The sequence below is a fragment of the Salminus brasiliensis genome, chromosome 18 (genome assembly GCF_030463535.1).
Source record: "Salminus brasiliensis chromosome 18, fSalBra1.hap2, whole genome shotgun sequence".
Classification (NCBI taxonomy): domain Eukaryota; kingdom Metazoa; phylum Chordata; class Actinopteri; order Characiformes; family Bryconidae; genus Salminus; species Salminus brasiliensis.
This window is the reverse complement of record NC_132895.1, coordinates 36,390,118-36,407,733: the sequence shown is the minus strand read 5'-3', so window position 1 is coordinate 36,407,733 and position 17,616 is coordinate 36,390,118. Positions and strand designations below refer to the sequence as shown.

Here is a 17,616-nt window from a genome sequence, read left to right as displayed (position 1 = left end):
TCTAGTCTAGTCTGTTCTGGTGTAGTCTTGTCTGGTCTGGTGTAGTCTACTTTAGTCTGGTCTGGTCTAGTCTAGTCTAGTCTGGTGTAGTCTGGTGTAGTCTGGTCTGGTGTAATCTAGTCTAGTCTGGTGTAGTCTGGTCTGGTGTAGTCTAATCTAGTCTGGTCTGGTGTAGTCTACTCTAGTCTAGTCTGGTCTGGTGTAGTCTAGTCTAGTCTAGTCTGGTCTGGTCTGGTGTAGTCTACTCTAGTCTGGTCTGGTGTAGTCTACTCTAGTCCAGTCTGGTCTGGTGTGGTGTAGTCTAGTCTAGTCTAGTCTGGTCTAGTCTGGTCTAGTCTGGTGTAGTCTGGTGTAGTCTACTCTAGTCCAGTCTGGTCTGGTGTGGTGTATTCTAGTCTAGTCTAGTCTAGTCTAGTCTGGTCTGGTCTACTCTAGTCCAGTCTGGTCTGGTCTGGTGTAGTCTAGTCTAGTCTGGTCTAGTCTAGTCTGGTGTAGTCTACTCTAGTCCAGTCTGGTCTGGTGTGGTGTAGTCTAGTCTAGTCTAGTCTAGTCTGGTCTGGTCTAGTCTAGTCTGGTCTACTCTAGTCCAGTCTGGTCTGGTCTGGTGTAGTCTACTCTACTCTAGTCTAGTCTGGTCTAGTCTAGTCTAGTCTGGTCTGGTCTAGTCTAGTCTGGTCTAGTCTGGTGTAATCTACTCTAGTCTAGTCTGGTCTACTCTAGTCTAGTCTGGTCTAGTCTACTCTAGTCTAGTCCAGTCTGGTCTGGTGTGGTGTAGTCTAGTCTAGTCTAGTCTGGTCTAGTCTAGTCTGGTGTAGTCTACTCTAGTCCAGTCTGGTCTGGTGTGGTGTAGTCTAGTCTAGTCTAGTCTAGTCTGGTCTGGTCTGGTCTAGTCTGGTCTACTCTAGTCCAGTCTGGTCTGGTCTGGTGTAGTCTAGTCTAGTCTGGTCTAGTCTAGTCTGGTCTGGTCTAGTCTGGTCTGGTCTAGTCTGGTCCAGTCTGGTCCAGTCTGGTCCAGTCTGGTCTGGTCTGGTGTAGTCTAGTCTAGTCTGGTCTGGTCTGGTGTAGTCTGGTCTGGTGTAGTCTGGTCTGGTCTGGTGTAGTCTAGTCTAGTCTTGTCTGGTCTGGTGTAGTCTAGTCTAGTCTGGTCTGGTGTAGTCTTGTCTAGTCTGGTCTGGTGTAGTCTTGTCTAGTCTGTTATAGTCTGGTCTGGTCTGGTCTAGTCTGGTCTAGTCTGGTGTAGTCTAGTCTGGTCTGGTCTTGTCTGGTTTAGTCTTGTATAGTCTGGTCTGGTCTGGTGTAGTCTACTCTACTCTAGTCTAGTCTGGTCTACTCTAGTCTAGTCTGGTCTGGTCTAGTCTAGTCTAGTCTGGTGTAATCTACTCTAGTCTAGTCTGGTCTACTCTAGTCTAGTCTGGTCTAGTCTACTCTAGTCTAGTCTGGTCTGGTCTAGTCTAGTCTGGTGTAATCTACTCTAGTCTAGTCTGGTCTACTCTAGTCTAGTCTAGTCTAGTCTGGTCTGGTCTGGTGTAGTCTGGTCTGGTATAGTCTAGTCTGGTGGTTCACTGTAGCTCTGCTGCTGATGTGCTGTTATGGCGATGCCGTGGTCAGGGGGGTAAACCTAATCCTCACACAATATGATCAACGTCATACAGTCATGTCATTTCTCCTCATATGCATCACCGACAAGTAAGTACTCTTGATAAATGAACCCTAAATAATAGTAAAAACAAGCCTAAATTGAAAGCTTAAACCTCCATCTCCCCCCACAGATAACCCAGTAGAAAGCTCAGCCATTTCTACCGAAAGTCTCGCACGAGGCAAGATCACAGAAGTAGACAGGTTTTAATTTTCCAGTAACAAAGTTCAATAAAAGTAGCAATCTTGGTGAAGGGGCACTGTGTCCTTCGCCAGATTGCAGTTGAAGACAATACCATTTTAGGGAATGTTATTGTCTTGCAACGGTATCATAAAATTTAGGGGTCGATACCCAGCCTCAGTAAAATTAAATAAATAATTAAATAATTAAATCAATCATAAATGTTCAAATCAATAATGTCCCTTTCTAACTAGAGAAAGCTAGGTCAATGATTTGAGTTCGGATGGATTTTGTGAATGGGAATTCTTTTTATTAGGACTTCTTATAATGTGAATTTCTTTGTAAAGTCAACTTGTTTTTTAACCATTGATTATATAATTGTGTGTTTTTGCTGCTTAAGCTAAAGGTGAATTTTCAATGAACTCACGTACGTTGATATGTTTTGTTGTTTCCACAACAGTGTCTTCATGTCACTACTGGTCTCTGTTATTTGGCTAACCAGTTTAAAATTTCATGTGTAATTCCAACTAGCTAGATCTAGATAGGTCGCTATCTAGGAAGCAAATGTTTGTCCAGTTAAGTATTACTTCTGTATCTTAAACCATCCAAAGCTGGGCAGCACATGTGTTTCATGTTAAAATCTGGCAGTCCTAACATGATCTACAGGTCAAATGAATGGTCTCAGTCTTAATATAAAACACTCACATTTAGTTTGGACATGATCACTGAAATCTTCTTAGTCGTGAGCTTCTTGTTTGGATGTTTCTCTTCCACCCTAAATGGTGCAGCACATACATTTTGGCCCATCATGCCACTGAAGCAGTCAGGCATCAATTAAGATGCAATGGGGGAATCGCAAGGATGGGGAACGAAAAGCTTCTGCCTTGTCATAGGCAAAGTCAAGGGGGACCCATCCTCCTCTGGTCAACACTATTTATAAATGATTGATCAAAGTCACCAAACCATCTATACTGTTGAACTGCTCTGGTCATAATCATAATATAATAATCATGGTGAAGTATAACTTAATATTGTCATGTATGAGAAATGTTGTCGGAATGTTAGGTAGTAAATGTTTAAAGACCGCCTTTCTGCGCTGTAGCTTACAAATTTGCCTATGATTGGTAAGACCAGTTGATGAAAAGGACAGAATGTTAAACACCCCAGTCGGCTGTATGCCCCTCTCGGCCCGGCAAAATAAGTCCCTTTGACGCAGAAACAGTCCACTACCGCCTTGGCGCTTCTGGTATAAGAAGCTTGTTAGTCTAGTTTGTGGTGTTTGATATTTAATCTTACGTTTACATTTAAGGCATTTAGCAGACGCTCTTATCCAGAGCGACTTACAGAAGTGCTTTGCTATTAACTTAAGAATTACCTCAGCTAGTTTGAATAGACTAAAATTTAAAGATACCTCCAAGTTAAGACACTACTAAACACAAGTCAATAAGGTGATCATTCTCGGAAGAGGTGGGTCTTCGGTCTGCGTTTTAAGACAGCGAGCGACTCGGCTGTTTGGACATCCAGGGGAAGCTTGTTCCACCACTTTGGTGCAGGACAGAAAAAAGCCTGGACGCTTGTCTTCCGTGGATTTTGAGGGATGGTGGGTTGAGCCGAGCCGTACTTGAAGCTCGAAGGGCTCTTGGTGCGGATCGGCTTTTGACCATTGCCATCAGATACGGAGGGGCTGGTCCGTTCTTGGCTTTGTAGGCCAGCGTCAGGGTTTTAAATCTGATGCAGGCAGCTACAGGAAGCCAGTGAAGAGAACGCAGCAGTGGAGTGACATGGCTAAATTTTGGGACATTGAAGACGACCCGTGCCGCTGCATTCTGGATGAGTTGCAGGGGCCTGATGGTGCGCAGAGGGAGACCAGCCAGAAGAGAGTTGCAGTGGTCAAGTCTGGAAGTGACGAGAGACTGAACAAGCACCTGGGTGGCCTCTCTAGAGAGGAAGGGTGGAATTCTCCGGATGTTGTACAGAAGAAATCTGCAGGACCGAGTTACGTTTGCAACATGACTTGAGAACGATAACTGATCATCCATCACTACACCAAGGCTTCGGGCTTCAGTAGAGGGAGTGACCAGTGAGTTCTCGAAGGTGATGGCAAGATCGTTTCTTGGTCCAGCAGTTCCCGGGATGTACAGCAGCTCCGTCTTGCTGGGGTTGAGTTTGAGGTGGTGAGCCGCCATCCAAGACGAGATGTCGGCGAGGCATGCTGAGATACGGGCAGAAACCTGTGTGTCAGACGGTGGGAAAGAGAGCATGAGCTGAGTGTCGTCGGCGTAACAGTGGTAAGAGAATCCATGAGAGGAGATCACTTTACCAAGAGAGTGAGTGTAGAGTGAGAAAAGAAGAGGACCAAGAACTGAGCCTTGTGGAACGCCAGTGGAGAGACTACAAGGAGCGGACGTGTCGCCCTGCCACGTTACCTGGTATGAGCGTCCCTGCAGGTATGATGCGAACCATTGCCATGCAGAGCTGGTAATTCCAAGACCGGCAAGGATAGACAGGAGGATCTTGTGGTCCACTGTGTCAAAAGCTGCGGAGAGGTCAAGAAGGATCAGAACCGAGGACAGTCTGGCAGCTTTAGCTGCATGGAGCTTCTCTGTAACTGCAATGAGAGCAGTTTCAGTAGAGTGTGCAGCTTTGAAGCCAGACTGGTGGGGGTCCTGAAGATTGTTCAGAGTGAGAAAGAGAGACAGTTGGTTGTAGACGGAACGTTCGAGAATCTTTGAGAGGAAAGAGAGAAGAGAGATGGGTCTGTAGTTGCCGATGTCCAAGCTGTCCAGAGTTGGTTTCTTTAGGATGGGCACGACTCTGGCAGACTTGAAGGCCGATGGTACCTGACCTGACAACAAAGAGCTGTTTATGATAGAGGAGATGAAGGGGAGGAGGTTTGGAGCGATTGTTTGGAACAGAGGGGATGGAACAGGGTCTAGTGGACAGGTGGTAGGATTGTTAGAGGTGGTGAAGATGAAGGAGGTCATCTGTGGAAAGAGGAGAGAAGCAGGACAGAGAAGAGGGAGGAGGAGGGGGGGCCTAGAGAGGGGGGTAGAGGCAGGGGGGAGGATCAGGGATCTTGTCAGCCTTTTCTTTAAAGAAGGAGACAATCTTCTGCAGACAGGGTGGTGGGTAGTGGGTAGTGGGTGGTGGGTGGTGGGTAGTGGGTGGTGGGTGGTGCTTGGTAGGTAGTGGGTGGTAGGTAGTGGGTGGTGGGTGGTGGGTAGTGGGTAGTGGGTGGTGCTTGGTAGGTAGTGGGTGGTAGGTAGTGGGTGGTGGGTAGTGAGTGGTGAGTGGTGGGTGGTGGGTAGTGGGTAGTGGGTAGAGGGTAGTGGGTAGTGGGTGGTGGGTAGTGGGTGGTGGGTAGTGGGTGGTAGGTAGTGGGTGGTGGGTAGTGAGTGGTGGGTGGTAGGTAGTGGGTAGAGAGTAGAGGATAGTGGGTAGAGGGTAGTGGGTAGTAGGTAGTGGGTGGTAGGTAGTGGGTGGTGGGTAGTGAGTGGTGGGTGGTGGGTAGTGGGTAGAGAGTAGAGGGTAGTGGGTAGAGGGTAGTGGGTAGTGGGTGGTGGGTAGTGGGTGGTAGGTAGTGGGTGGTGGGTAGTGAGTGGTGGGTGGTAGGTAGTGGGTAGAGAGTAGAGGATAGTGGGTAGAGGGTAGTGGGTAGTAGGTAGTGGGTGGTGGGTAGTGGGTAGAGGGTGGTGGGTAGAGGGTAGTGGGTGGTAGGTAGCGGGTGGTGGGTAGAGGGTAGTGGGAGGTGGGTAGTGAGTGGTGGGTAGTGAGTGGTGGGTAGTGGGTAGAGGGTAGTGGGTAGTGAGTGGTGGGTAGTGGGTAGTGGGTAGTGGGAGGTGGGTAGTGAGTGGTGGGAGGTGGGTAGAGAGTAGAGGGTAGTGGGTAGTGAGTGGTGGGTAGTGGGTAGTGAGTGGTGGGTAGTGGGTGGTGGGTAGTGAGTGGTGGGTAGAGAGTAGGGGGTAGTGGATAGTGGGTAGTGGAAGGTGTGTAGTGAGTGGTGGGTAGAGAGTAGAGGGTAGTGGGTAGTGGGAGGTGGGTAGTGGGTGGTGGGTAGTGGGTAGTGAGTGGTGGGTAGTGAGTGGTGGGAGGTGGGTAGTGAGTGGTGGGTAGTGGGAAGAGAGTAGAGGGTAGTGGGTAGTGGGAGGTGGGTAGTGGGTAGTGAGTGGTGGGTAGTGAGTGGTGGGTAGTGAGTGGTGGGAGGTGGGTAGTGAGTGGTGGGTAGTGGGAAGAGAGTAGAGGGTAGTGGGAGGTGGATAGTGGGTGGTGGGTAGTGAGTGGTGGGAGGTGGGTAGAGAGTAGAGGGTAGTGGGTAGTGAGTGGTGGGTAGTGGGTAGAGAGTAGGGGGTAGTGGATAGTGGGTAGTGGAAGGTGTGTAGTGGGTGGTGGGTAGAGAGTAGAGGGTAGTGGGTAGTGGGAGGTGGGTAGTGAGTGGTGGGAGGTGGGTAGAGAGTAGAGGGTAGTGGGTAGTGAGTGGTGGGTAGTGGGTAGAGGGTAGTGGGAGGTGGGTAGTGAGTGGTGGGAGGTGGGTAGAGAGTAGAGGGTAGTGGGTAGTGAGTGGTGGGTAGTGGGTAGTGAGTGGTGGGTAGTGGGTGGTGGGTAGTGAGTGGTGGGTAGAGAGTAGGGGGTAGTGGATAGTGGGTAGTGGAAGGTGTGTAGTGAGTGGTGGGTAGAGAGTAGAGGGTAGTGGGTAGTGGGAGGTGGGTAGTGGGTGGTGGGTAGTGGGTAGTGAGTGGTGGGTAGTGAGTGGTGGGAGGTGGGTAGTGAGTGGTGGGTAGTGGGAAGAGAGTAGAGGGTAGTGGGTAGTGGGAGGTGGGTAGTGGGTAGTGAGTGGTGGGTAGTGAGTGGTGGGTAGTGAGTGGTGGGAGGTGGGTAGTGAGTGGTGGGTAGTGGGAAGAGAGTAGAGGGTAGTGGGAGGTGGATAGTGGGTGGTGGGTAGTGAGTGGTGGGAGGTGGGTAGAGAGTAGAGGGTAGTGGGTAGTGAGTGGTGGGTAGTGGGTAGAGAGTAGGGGGTAGTGGATAGTGGGTAGTGGAAGGTGTGTAGTGGGTGGTGGGTAGAGAGTAGAGGGTAGTGGGTAGTGGGAGGTGGGTAGTGAGTGGTGGGTAGAGAGTAGAGGGTAGTGGGTAGTGGGAGGTGGGTAGTGAGTGGTGGGAGGTGGGTAGAGAGTAGAGGGTAGTGGGTAGTGAGTGGTGGGTAGTGGGTAGAGAGTAGGGGGTAGTGGATAGTGGGTAGTGGAAGGTGTGTAGTGGGTGGTGGGTAGAGAGTAGAGGGTAGTGGGTAGTGGGAGGTGGGTAGTGAGTGGTGGGTAGAGAGTAGAGGGTAGTGGGAGGTGGGTAGTGGGTGGTGGGTAGTGAGTGGTGGGTGGTGGGTAGAGAGTAGAGGGTAGTGGGTAGTGAGTGGTGGTTAGTGGGTAGAGAGTAGAGGGTAGTGGGTAGAGGGTAGTGGGTGGTAGGTAGTGGGTAGTGGGTGGTGGGTAGAGAGTAGAGGGTAGCGGGTGGTGGGAGGTGGGTAGTGAGTGGTGGGTAGAGAGTAGAGGGTAGTGGGAGGTGGGTAGTGGGTGGAGGGTAGTGAGTGGTGGGTAGTGGGTAGAGAGTAGAGGGTAGTGGGTAGTGAGTGGTGGTTAGTGGGTAGAGAGTAGAGGGTAGTGGGTAGAGGGTAGTGGGTGGTAGGTAGTGGGTAGTGGGTGGTGGGTAGAGAGTAGAGGGTAGCGGGTGGTGGGTAGTGAGTGGTGGGTAGAGAGTAGAAGGTAGTAGGTAGTGGGAGGTGGGTAGTGGGTGGTGGGTAGAGAGTAGAGGGTAGTGGGTGGTGGGTAGAGAGTAGAGGATAGTGGGTAGAGGGTAGTGGGTGGTGGGTAGAGGGTAGTAAGTGGTGGGTAGAGAGTAGTGTGTGGTGGGTAGATAGTAGAGGATAGTGGGTAGTGGGTAGTGGGTGGTGGGTAGAGGGTAGTAATTGGTGGGTAGAGAGTAGTGTGTGGTGGGTAGATAGTAGAGGATAGTGGGTAGAGGGTAGTAAGTGGTGGGTGGTGGGTGGTGGGTAGATAGTAGAGGATAGTGGGTAGTGGGTGGTGGGAGGTGGGTGGTGGGTAGAAAGTAGAGGATAGTGGGTAGAGGGTGGTGGGTAGAGGGTAGTAAGTGGTGGGTAGTGAGTGGTGGGTAGAGAGTAGTGGGTAGTGAGTGGTGGGTAGAGAGTAGAGGGTAGTGGGTAGTGAGTGGTGGTTAGTGGGTAGAGAGTAGAGGGTAGTGGGTAGAGGGTAGTGGGTAGTGAGTGGTGGGTAGTGGGTGGTGGGTAGTGGGTTGAGAGTAGAGGGTACTGGGTAGTGAGTGGTGGGTAGTGGGTAGTGAGTGGTGGGTAGAGAGTAGAGGGTAGTGGGTAGTGAGTGGTGGGTAGAGGGTAGAGGGTAGTGGGTTGAGAGTAGAGGGTACTGGGTAGTGAGTGGTGGGTAGTGGGTAGTGGGTGGTGGGTAAAGGGTAGAGGGTAGTGGGGTAGTGAGTGAGATACACAGTGTAGGGGTTTCTAATATAGTGGCCAGTGAAAGGATACACAGTTAGGTGTTTCTAATAAAGTGGCCAGTGAAAGGATACAAAGTGTAGGTGTTTCTAATATAGTGGCCAGTGAAAGGATACACAGTGTAGGGGTTTCTAATATAGTGGCCAGTGAAAGGATACACAGTGTAGGGGTTTCTAATATAGTGGCCAGGGAAAGGATACACAGTGTAAGTGTTTCTAATATAGTGGCCAGTGAAAGGATACACAGTGTAGGGGTTTCTAATATAGTGGCCAGTGAAAGGATACACATTGTAGGGGTTTCTAATATAGTGGCCAGTGAAAGGATACACAGTGTAGGGGTTTCTAATAAAGTGGCCAGTGAAAGGATACACAGTGTAGGGGTTTCTGATAAAGTGGCCAGTGAAAGGATACACAGTGTAGGGGTTTCTAATATAGTGGTCAGTGAAAGGATACACAGTGTAGGGGTTTCTAATAAAGTGACCAGTGAAAGGATACACAGTGCAGGGGTTTCTAATATAGTGGCCGGTGAAAGGATACACAGTGTAGGGGTTTCTAATAAAGTGGCCAGTGAAAGGATACACAGTGTAGGTGTTTCTAATAAAGTGACCAGTGAAAGGATACACAGTGCAGGGGTTTCTAATAAAGTGGATTTTCAACCCCTTCCCAGATTCATCTGCATCTACAGACCTTATTAGTGTTCAAACACACACACACACACACACACGCACACACACACGCACACACACACGCACACACACACGCACACACACACACTCTACGTCACCCTCTGCAACTGGGTCCTGGTCAGTCCAGGTTAGGAACAACATCTCCAGCACCATCAACCTGAACACGGGGCCTCTGCTGTTCACCCTGCTGACTCAGGACTGTGTGGTGAAACACAGCTCTGACCACATCATAAAGTTCACCGATGACTCAGCAGTGCTGGGTCTGATCAGCAAAGGCCACGAGTCAGCACACAGAGAGGAGGTGCATGTGAAGGCCACAGGTCTACAGTCATTGAAAGAGGAGGCAGGACTTCCTCTGATCTTTTTACTGTTTCTGTTTGTTGTCTTTAATGTTTGCACTTCAACTCTCAGCTGAAGTAAATGAATTCATTTCACAGTGCTTCACTTCTACAGGCTTCCTTCTCCTGCTCCATTCTGAAGGTAATCTTGGTTTAATCTGTTTCTCTGAAGAATCCAGATCTGATCAGGCTTTAAGATGTGTTCTATCAATCTAACCTGACCTGATGTTCTTGAGGGCTTCCAGTGGTTTGGATGTTGAAGCAAACTCACTGTATTTAGATGTATGAGGGCATCTCCTGGTTGTAGATTGTAGACTGGGCTGTTTGGTGTCTGAGCTTCCTGATGTGTTTCTTTTTTATAAGAATGAATCAGATGGGTGATCTGGTCATGCCTAAAAAGCTCTGCTCTCTCTGGTTATCTGTATCTTTTTGTCTAATGTTTTCTTTAACTGAATCCATTCTGCTCCTCTACCAGGGAAATGCTCCCTGTGTCACTGGCTGCAACACAAGCCCAAAGCATGATCCATCCAGCCCCTTGCTTAACAGTTGGAGATGTTCTCTTCATTAACTTCTGCAACCTTTCTTTTGCACACATACCTTTGATCACTGCAGATCTCTAGTGTAACTTCACCATTAGTCCACAGGACCTGTTCACAAAGTGCATCAGTCCTGTAAAACAGGACGCAGGATTTCTTCTGATGACTCTTCAGTGACAATCATATTTGTAAAGGTGTTGCTGCACAGTAGACCAGTGCTCCACCACTGAAGATTAGGCTGAATCTTCCTGAAGGTCTCACTCAGTGAAACATGACTTTGATCTCTCTGAAAGATCTCTAGGTCATCCAGACTCACCTCCACCTCCACTGTTCCTGTTAACTGCCCGTTCTTAATTACATTAGGAGCTGAGGACACCGCTAGCTGAGAACACCATAGCCTAAACAAGCTGATGAAGTTCTGAGAGCTGGTAAAAGGTATCTACACACTGAACATTACAGCTGAATGACCTTTATTTCCATAAACAGACACAACATGTGCAGCATGATGAAGCAGACATGGAACATTATAAACGATGGACGATTCGGAGGAGGAGGAGTGATCCACAGTTCAGTGCTGAGAGGGTAGTAACCTTCGTCTGGTAACTTCTGTCCTCATCAACTCTTCTTCTGCTGCTTTTTCTTATTTTTATGACAGGATGACCCGTCCCGCTCCCCTGCAGTCTGTACAGAGGTCCGGTTACACTGACCCGCTCCGCCCCGTTCCCCTGCAGTCTGTACAGAGGTCCGGTTCCCCTGACCCGCTCTGTCCCGTTCCCCTGCAGTCTGTACAGAGGTCCGGTTACACTGACCCGCTCCGTCCCGTTCCCCTGCAGTCTGTACAGAGGTCCGGTTACACTGATCCGCTCTGCCCCGTTCCCCTGCAGTCTGTACAGAGGTCCGGTTACACTGATCCGCTCTGCCCCGTTCCCCTGCAGTCTGTACAGAGGTCCGGTTACACTGACCCGCTCCGTCCTGTTCCCCTACTTCATCATCCTCTTCTGGTTTCTCCTGATTTGCACTGTGCTGTGTTTTGTTTGTGATTCCCCAGAGCAATGTAAAATAAGTTAACCGGTTTAGTAGAGATTGATCCAATCTGTGAGTGAAACATCAGAGAAATCATTAGTACTGCTGAATAAAGATTTAACCCGTTTTATAAAGAATTCATCATGATCAGTGTTACCATCAGGAGGGAGGTGAAGCTGAACAAGTGATGTTAGAAGGCTTTAAAGGGGACAGTACCAACACAAGACAGCAGCACTACTCACACACTGCTTTTGTCAATGTGGAGGACTAACTACTGTCTGTCCACTAGAGGCTCAGTGCTGAAATATCCCTGACTAGAACAGATCTCTATATTAAAGCAGCAGTGATTACAATATTAATACTGGTACTAAAAGGGAAGATTCATTAGCAGATTTACCAGGATATTAAGAGCAAATACATTTTCTCCTGTAAAATGAAGGATCACCAGTATGTTCACTGTGTGAGTGATAATTCCCCCTCACCTCTTTAACATGTGATGTTAGAAATTCATTTCTCAGAAAGATGCATTTGATTAATATCATTTTCTTAAATAAGTTTTGTTACTCCTGCAACTCATCTACAGACTCTGCTCGTCCACTCACTCAGCTGATTGACCAATGGATTAAAAAGGGACATTCTGATGTGTTCAGACTGAGAACATGAGAAACATCCCAGCTGCACTTTACTGTAATAATAATATATAATAATAGGTAATAATAATAATTATAATAATAATAATAGGTTAATACTGAACCTGACTTTACTGAACAATCACACTATATTTAATAATAATATATAATAATAATAATAATAATAATAATAATAGGTTAATACTGAACCTGATTTTACTGAACCTGACTTTACTGAACAATCAGACTATATTTAATAATAATATATAATAATAATAGGTAATAATAATAATAATAGGTTAATACTGAACCTGACTTTACTGAACAATCAGACTATATTTAATAATAATAATAATAATAATAATAATAATAACAATAATAATAACAATAATAATAATAATAATAATAATAAGCAATAATAATAATAATAATAATAATAATAATAGGTTAATACTGAACCTGACTTTACTGAACCTGACTTTACTGAACCTGACTTTACTGAACAATCACACTATATTTAATAATAATAATAATAATAATAATAATAGGTTAATACTGAACCTGACTTTACTGAACAATCACACTATTTAATAATAATATATAATAATAATAATAGGTAATAATAATAATAATAATAATAATAATAATAATAACAATAATAATAATAGGTTAATACTGAACCTGACTTTACTGAACCTGACTTTACTGAACCTGACTTTACTGAACAATCAGACTATATTTAATAATAATATATAATAATAATAATAGGTAATAATAATAATAATAATAATAATAATAAGCAATAATAATAATAATAATAATAATAATAATAATAGGTTAATACTGAACCTGACTTTACTGAACCTGACTTTACTGAACAATCACACTATTTAATAATAATATATAATAATAATAATAGGTAATAATAATAATAATAATAATAATAATAACAATAATAATAATAGGTTAATACTGAACCTGACTTTACTGAACCTGACTTTACTGAACAATCAGACTATATTTAATAATAATATATAATAATAATAATAGGTAATAATAATAATAATAATAATAATAACAATAATAATAATAGGTTAATACTGAACCTGACTTTACTGAACCTGACTTTACTGAACAATCAGACTATATTTAATAATAATATATAATAATAATAGGTAATAATAATAATAATAGGTTAATACTGAACCTGACTTTACTGAACAATCAGACTATATTTAATAATAATAATAATAATAATAATAATAATAGGTAACAATAATAATAATAATAATAATAATAATAATAGGTTAATACTGAACCTGACTTTACTGAACCTGACTTTACTGAACAATCAGACTATATTTAATAATAATATATAATAATAATAATTAAATAATAATAATAATAATAATAATAATAATAGGTTAATACTGAACCTGACTTTACTGAACCTGACTTTACTGAACAATCAGACTATATTTAATAATAATATATAATAATAATAATTAAATAATAATAATAATAATAATAATAATAATAATAATAGGTTAATACTGAACCTGACTTTACTGAACCTGACTTTACTGAACAATCAGACTATATTTAATAATAATATATAATAATAATAATTAAATAATAATAATAATAATAATAATAATAGGTTAATACTGAACCTGACTTTACTGAACCTGACTTTACTGAACAATCAGACTATATTTAATAATAATATATAATAATAACAGGTAATAATAATAATAATAATAATAATAATAATAGGTTAATACTGAACCTGACTTTACTGAACCTGACTTTACTGAACAATCAGACTATATTTAATAATAATATATAATAATAATAGGTAATAATAATAATAATAATAATAAAATAATAATAATAATAATAATTAAATAATAATAATAATAATAATAATAATACTAGGTTAGTTAAAGTCAGTTAAAAAGTGAATTCTTTTGCTGCTTTTAATGATTTAAACACAGAATTAATGTGATCATCTCAGCACATTCACTAACAGCAGTCATGTTATAACTACGTTCTTTATTCACTGTCAGAGTTTTCTTACCGTAAACTGCATCCAGATTTCTACATCAGCTCTGAGAGCTGTCCCGCTGACTTCCCTAGTTTATTCTCACGCAGATCCAGCTCTCTCAGATGTGAGGGGTTTGAGGATAGAGCTGAAGTCAGAGCAGCACAGCCGTCCTCTTCTATACTGCATTTCTTAAGCCTGCAGAAAAACAAATTATTATTTAATAATAAATAAATAAATAAATAGTAATAATATCAGGGAATTAATTTTTTATGTTGATACTGTTTGAAGTGTAATTTACTCAGTATAACATTCTAATTATGTGAGATACTGGACTTAAAAGTAAAACAACAAAGGCTTGAAAGAAAATCAGTTTAAAAGTAGTACATATTTTGGAATGATAAGGAATGGACCTTTCTACATCTGAGACAGAAGGTTTAAGGTTAGATGGTTTAGAGAGTTAGTCTGCTGGACCACAAGAGGAAGACGGTCACAGAGTCAAAGAGCAGATCTAGAGAACCCTGCATCAATACCACAATGAAGGATGAATAGATAAATAGTGAGTAGCCCGGCTGAAGAAGACCTGAGTGAGGAAGGGTGTGTAGACTAGGTGAAGATCAGACAGGTAAGAAGGAGTGAGGTAATTAATAGCTTTAATAAGTAAACAGAAGAACTTTACAGTACGCAGTATTTTACAGGACGTCTGTGGAGGTGTGTGTGAATAGGTGTAATGTGGTGATGGAAGGAGGTGTGAATGAGGAGACAAGTAGGAAAGTTCTGGACCATCTAATGTTTATGGAGGAAGAGCTAATGCTAGAACACACACACACACACACACACACACACACACACACACACATTATGAAAAGGTGTACATGATAAAGTTGTACAGCTATTAAATTATAAACCTTTTATTAATATTTAATAGTAAAACATCAAACTACACAGAATAAAAGTCTAAACATACCTCAACAGATTAATAATCAATAATCAAAGTAAAGCTTTATTCAGGATGATTTACTACATGACGTCTATTCAGAATAAACTCTGAGTTACTTACTGTAGTTTCTGTAGTTCACACTTCTGATTCTCCACCAGACGACAGAGCTGCTTCACTCCTGAAGCTCCCAGTTTATTCAGACTCAGGTCCAGCTCTCTGATGTGGGATGGATTTGTATAAAGAGCCGAGGCCAGACCAGCACAGCCTCCCTTTGTTAAACTCTGGACTAGTCTGCAGAGGGTGAGGGAGACAACAGACAGTATTCAGTACAAGACAAGAAACTAATGTAAACATTTACATCATTAATACTGTATTCCGTAAATATAACGTATAATCGCTTCATCATCGGGTGGAAAACCCTGCTGATGAACAGTTACTTTGAACAGTCAGTACTGCAAGATTCAGTCAGTGCTTTCCCCCCGAGGCAGTTGCTTTAAAGCCCCCCAGCAGTGGAACTGGGTTCTCTGGAACGATGGTGAGGCTCCATTAAGTACTTTTGGATGGGATGAGGGGGACATGAGGTGGAGTGGTGATCATCCAACATCCTGACCTCACTAACACTCTTTTCGAGGAATGCAGTTAGGGAGTGGGAGTGATGAACAACATGATAAATCAATAATCCATTAAAGTTCCCACAATACCATGCAAACCATGTGGACACTTCATCCACGGCTCATTGTGTACAAGGTATTCTCTGTATGACTGCATGTGCTGAATTGCAGCGTCCAGAACAGGACATGTACGGAGTAGAATTTCAGTGGGACAGTGTAGTGGGATTGTGGGAAATGGAGTTCAAAGAGTTTATGGAGGCCTGAAGAAAAGACAGTCAACTCATTTATAGCAAACATTTATCCTGTGAAAGACATGGAGCTATAAATTTAAAAGCAACATAATAATTAAATAATAATACATGAATTCACCAGTATTCTGTAATTATTATCTTATTTAATCTTTGAAAGTCTACGAATGCAAACGCACTAGTTTGTTTTTTTAAATCAACCCCATAAAACCAAACCCTGATTTCTAGACTTAGACTTGCTGCTCTTTTATAAAGGCAATTCTACTCACCTCAGCTTCTCCAGTCTACAGTGAGGATTCTTCAGTAGATCACAGAGCTTCTGCAGTCCTGCCTGATCCAGTTTATTCTCATTCAGATCCAGCTCTCTCAGGTGTGAGGGGTTTACAGTCAGAGCAGAAATCAGATCAGCGCAGTCTCTCACTGTAATACTGCTGGATTTATACATCCTGCAGAGACAGAGAAGAAGTAGTAGAAGAAGAGGGCTGTAGTTTCGTTCAGCTGGGGTCAGTCCTTAAATCTCAAACAAAAGCAAGAGAGCTACTGTAGGGTAGGTAAAGTCAAGTAATAAACCAGCATTATCAGTTCAAGACCAGTGTGCATGGAGAAAACTAGCTCATGTGTAGATAAACCAGCCTACAGATCATTTAATGAATCCAGCTCCTTACGTGAGTTTCTGCAGTCTGCAGTGTGGATCCTCCAGGAGAGCAGACAGCTGATCCACTCTGATCTCCTTTGGTTTAGTCTGACTCAGATCCAGCTCCATCTGCAGTAAGGGGTCTTTACCCAGCTTTCGTTTAAAATAAGTGTAGGCTTCTTCTGCAGCATCACTTTTCAGCAGTCTGGAGAGAGAACATCAGTACAGTCTAATGAACTACTCAATAACTCAATAACGGTTAAATAGGTACTCTAGAGACGTTTCTCAACCCAGTTCTGGGGTTTTGATCTGCCCCCAGTTCCCCACACCCTGATTGAGAAGACTCCTGGGTCTGGGTCTAGTGTACAATACCAACAATACTACAATGTCATGTATGAACCAAATGGAAATGTTTGTTTATATAAATACAACCTCAGATGAACAACAACACACAACATATTCCACCGTCTCTTTACTTATTTAACAACAATGAAACCAACATTCTACACTGAGAGACTATTCACAAGCGTAAAACAGTTGCTAATCTTCCCAGGAGTGGACGTCCCAGCAAATTCACCCCAACACAGTATATAACCCCAAACACCTTTTTGTTGGTGCAGGGGTATGTTGTCGTGCTCTGCTTGTATATGCTGCATATAGCCTCTAGATATCTTGATAGATTGATATTGCTGCACTGGACTCAGAATGTAAGACCCCTACTGTGCAGGGTCCACATTCTCTGCTGAGCGAGTGAAATGAGTAAGGGGAAAGGCTCTTCCCAACAATTCAATTACTACATTAAATGAAAACAATGTTTCTATTAGTTTTTAACTAAGACAGAACAGGTCTAAATGTAAATAACTCAGGATTAAATTGATTATAAGTTCATAAATTAATCACCTCAGTATTTTCTTTGTTTTCATAAATAAACCCGTAAGCTGCTTCACTCCTGTGTCTCCGGGGTCGTTCCCTCTAAGATCCAGCTCAGTCAGGGCTGATGAGGGGCTTTTCAGAGCTGAAGCCAGAGCTGAAGCCAGAGCTGCATATCCTCCCTCTGTTATTCTGCAGAATGAAAGACTAAACCCAGAACAAAAGACCAGAACATTTATTTCTAATTGTGACAACAATTCTCCTTCTTTTGAGAAGTTGAGATTTTTGTGTGATGAGAGTAATGCATCTCAGTAGATCTTACCTCAGCTTCTTCAGTTTACAGAGAGGATCCTTCAGTCCACTGCAGAGCTCCTTCACTCCTGAATCCTGCAGGTTGTTGGAGCTCAGGTCCAGTTCTGTCAGAGTGGACGAGGTGAGAACTGTGGCTAAAGCTGAACAGCTTGCTTCTGTTAGATCATCATCGTTGATCCTAAAAGCAAATGATGACATTTCACATTTAAAAAGATATAAAAAGATAAAAACATGAAACCCATTCAGCTTCACTAATATTTACTAAACTGAAAATAATTCAGTAAAATCGATTATTTCTTTTGAGAATATGATAATATAAAATGTTTTTATTCTGCTTGTTTCTGTAACTACTACAACCAACATTTGGTACCATTTATATCAAATGTAAGGTGCAGGTACGTTTGAATGAACAGCTGCATTAA

General features: G+C 43.3%; 1 protein-coding gene across 6 annotated transcripts in view; it reads right to left on the bottom strand.

Annotated features, from left to right (window-relative positions):
- Window positions 1–10,336: 10,336 nt before the first annotated feature.
- The window catches only part of LOC140539915 (uncharacterized), a 245,519-nt gene continuing 238,239 nt past the window's right edge, over window positions 10,337–17,616 (bottom strand). For all 6 annotated transcript variants that reach the window (XM_072662751.1, XM_072662752.1, XM_072662753.1 and 3 more), the window contains 7 exons: window positions 17,205–17,372; window positions 16,913–17,089; window positions 16,044–16,217; window positions 15,648–15,824; window positions 14,640–14,810; window positions 13,616–13,777; window positions 10,337–10,976 (listed from right to left, as the gene is read on the bottom strand). In XM_072662751.1, coding sequence (XP_072518852.1) covers window positions 13,636–13,777; window positions 14,640–14,810; window positions 15,648–15,824; window positions 16,044–16,217; window positions 16,913–17,089; window positions 17,205–17,372 — 1,009 coding nt within the window. In that variant the 3' untranslated portion in view covers window positions 10,337–10,976; window positions 13,616–13,635. The remainder of the gene's footprint in view (window positions 10,977–13,615; window positions 13,778–14,639; window positions 14,811–15,647; window positions 15,825–16,043; window positions 16,218–16,912; window positions 17,090–17,204; window positions 17,373–17,616) is intronic.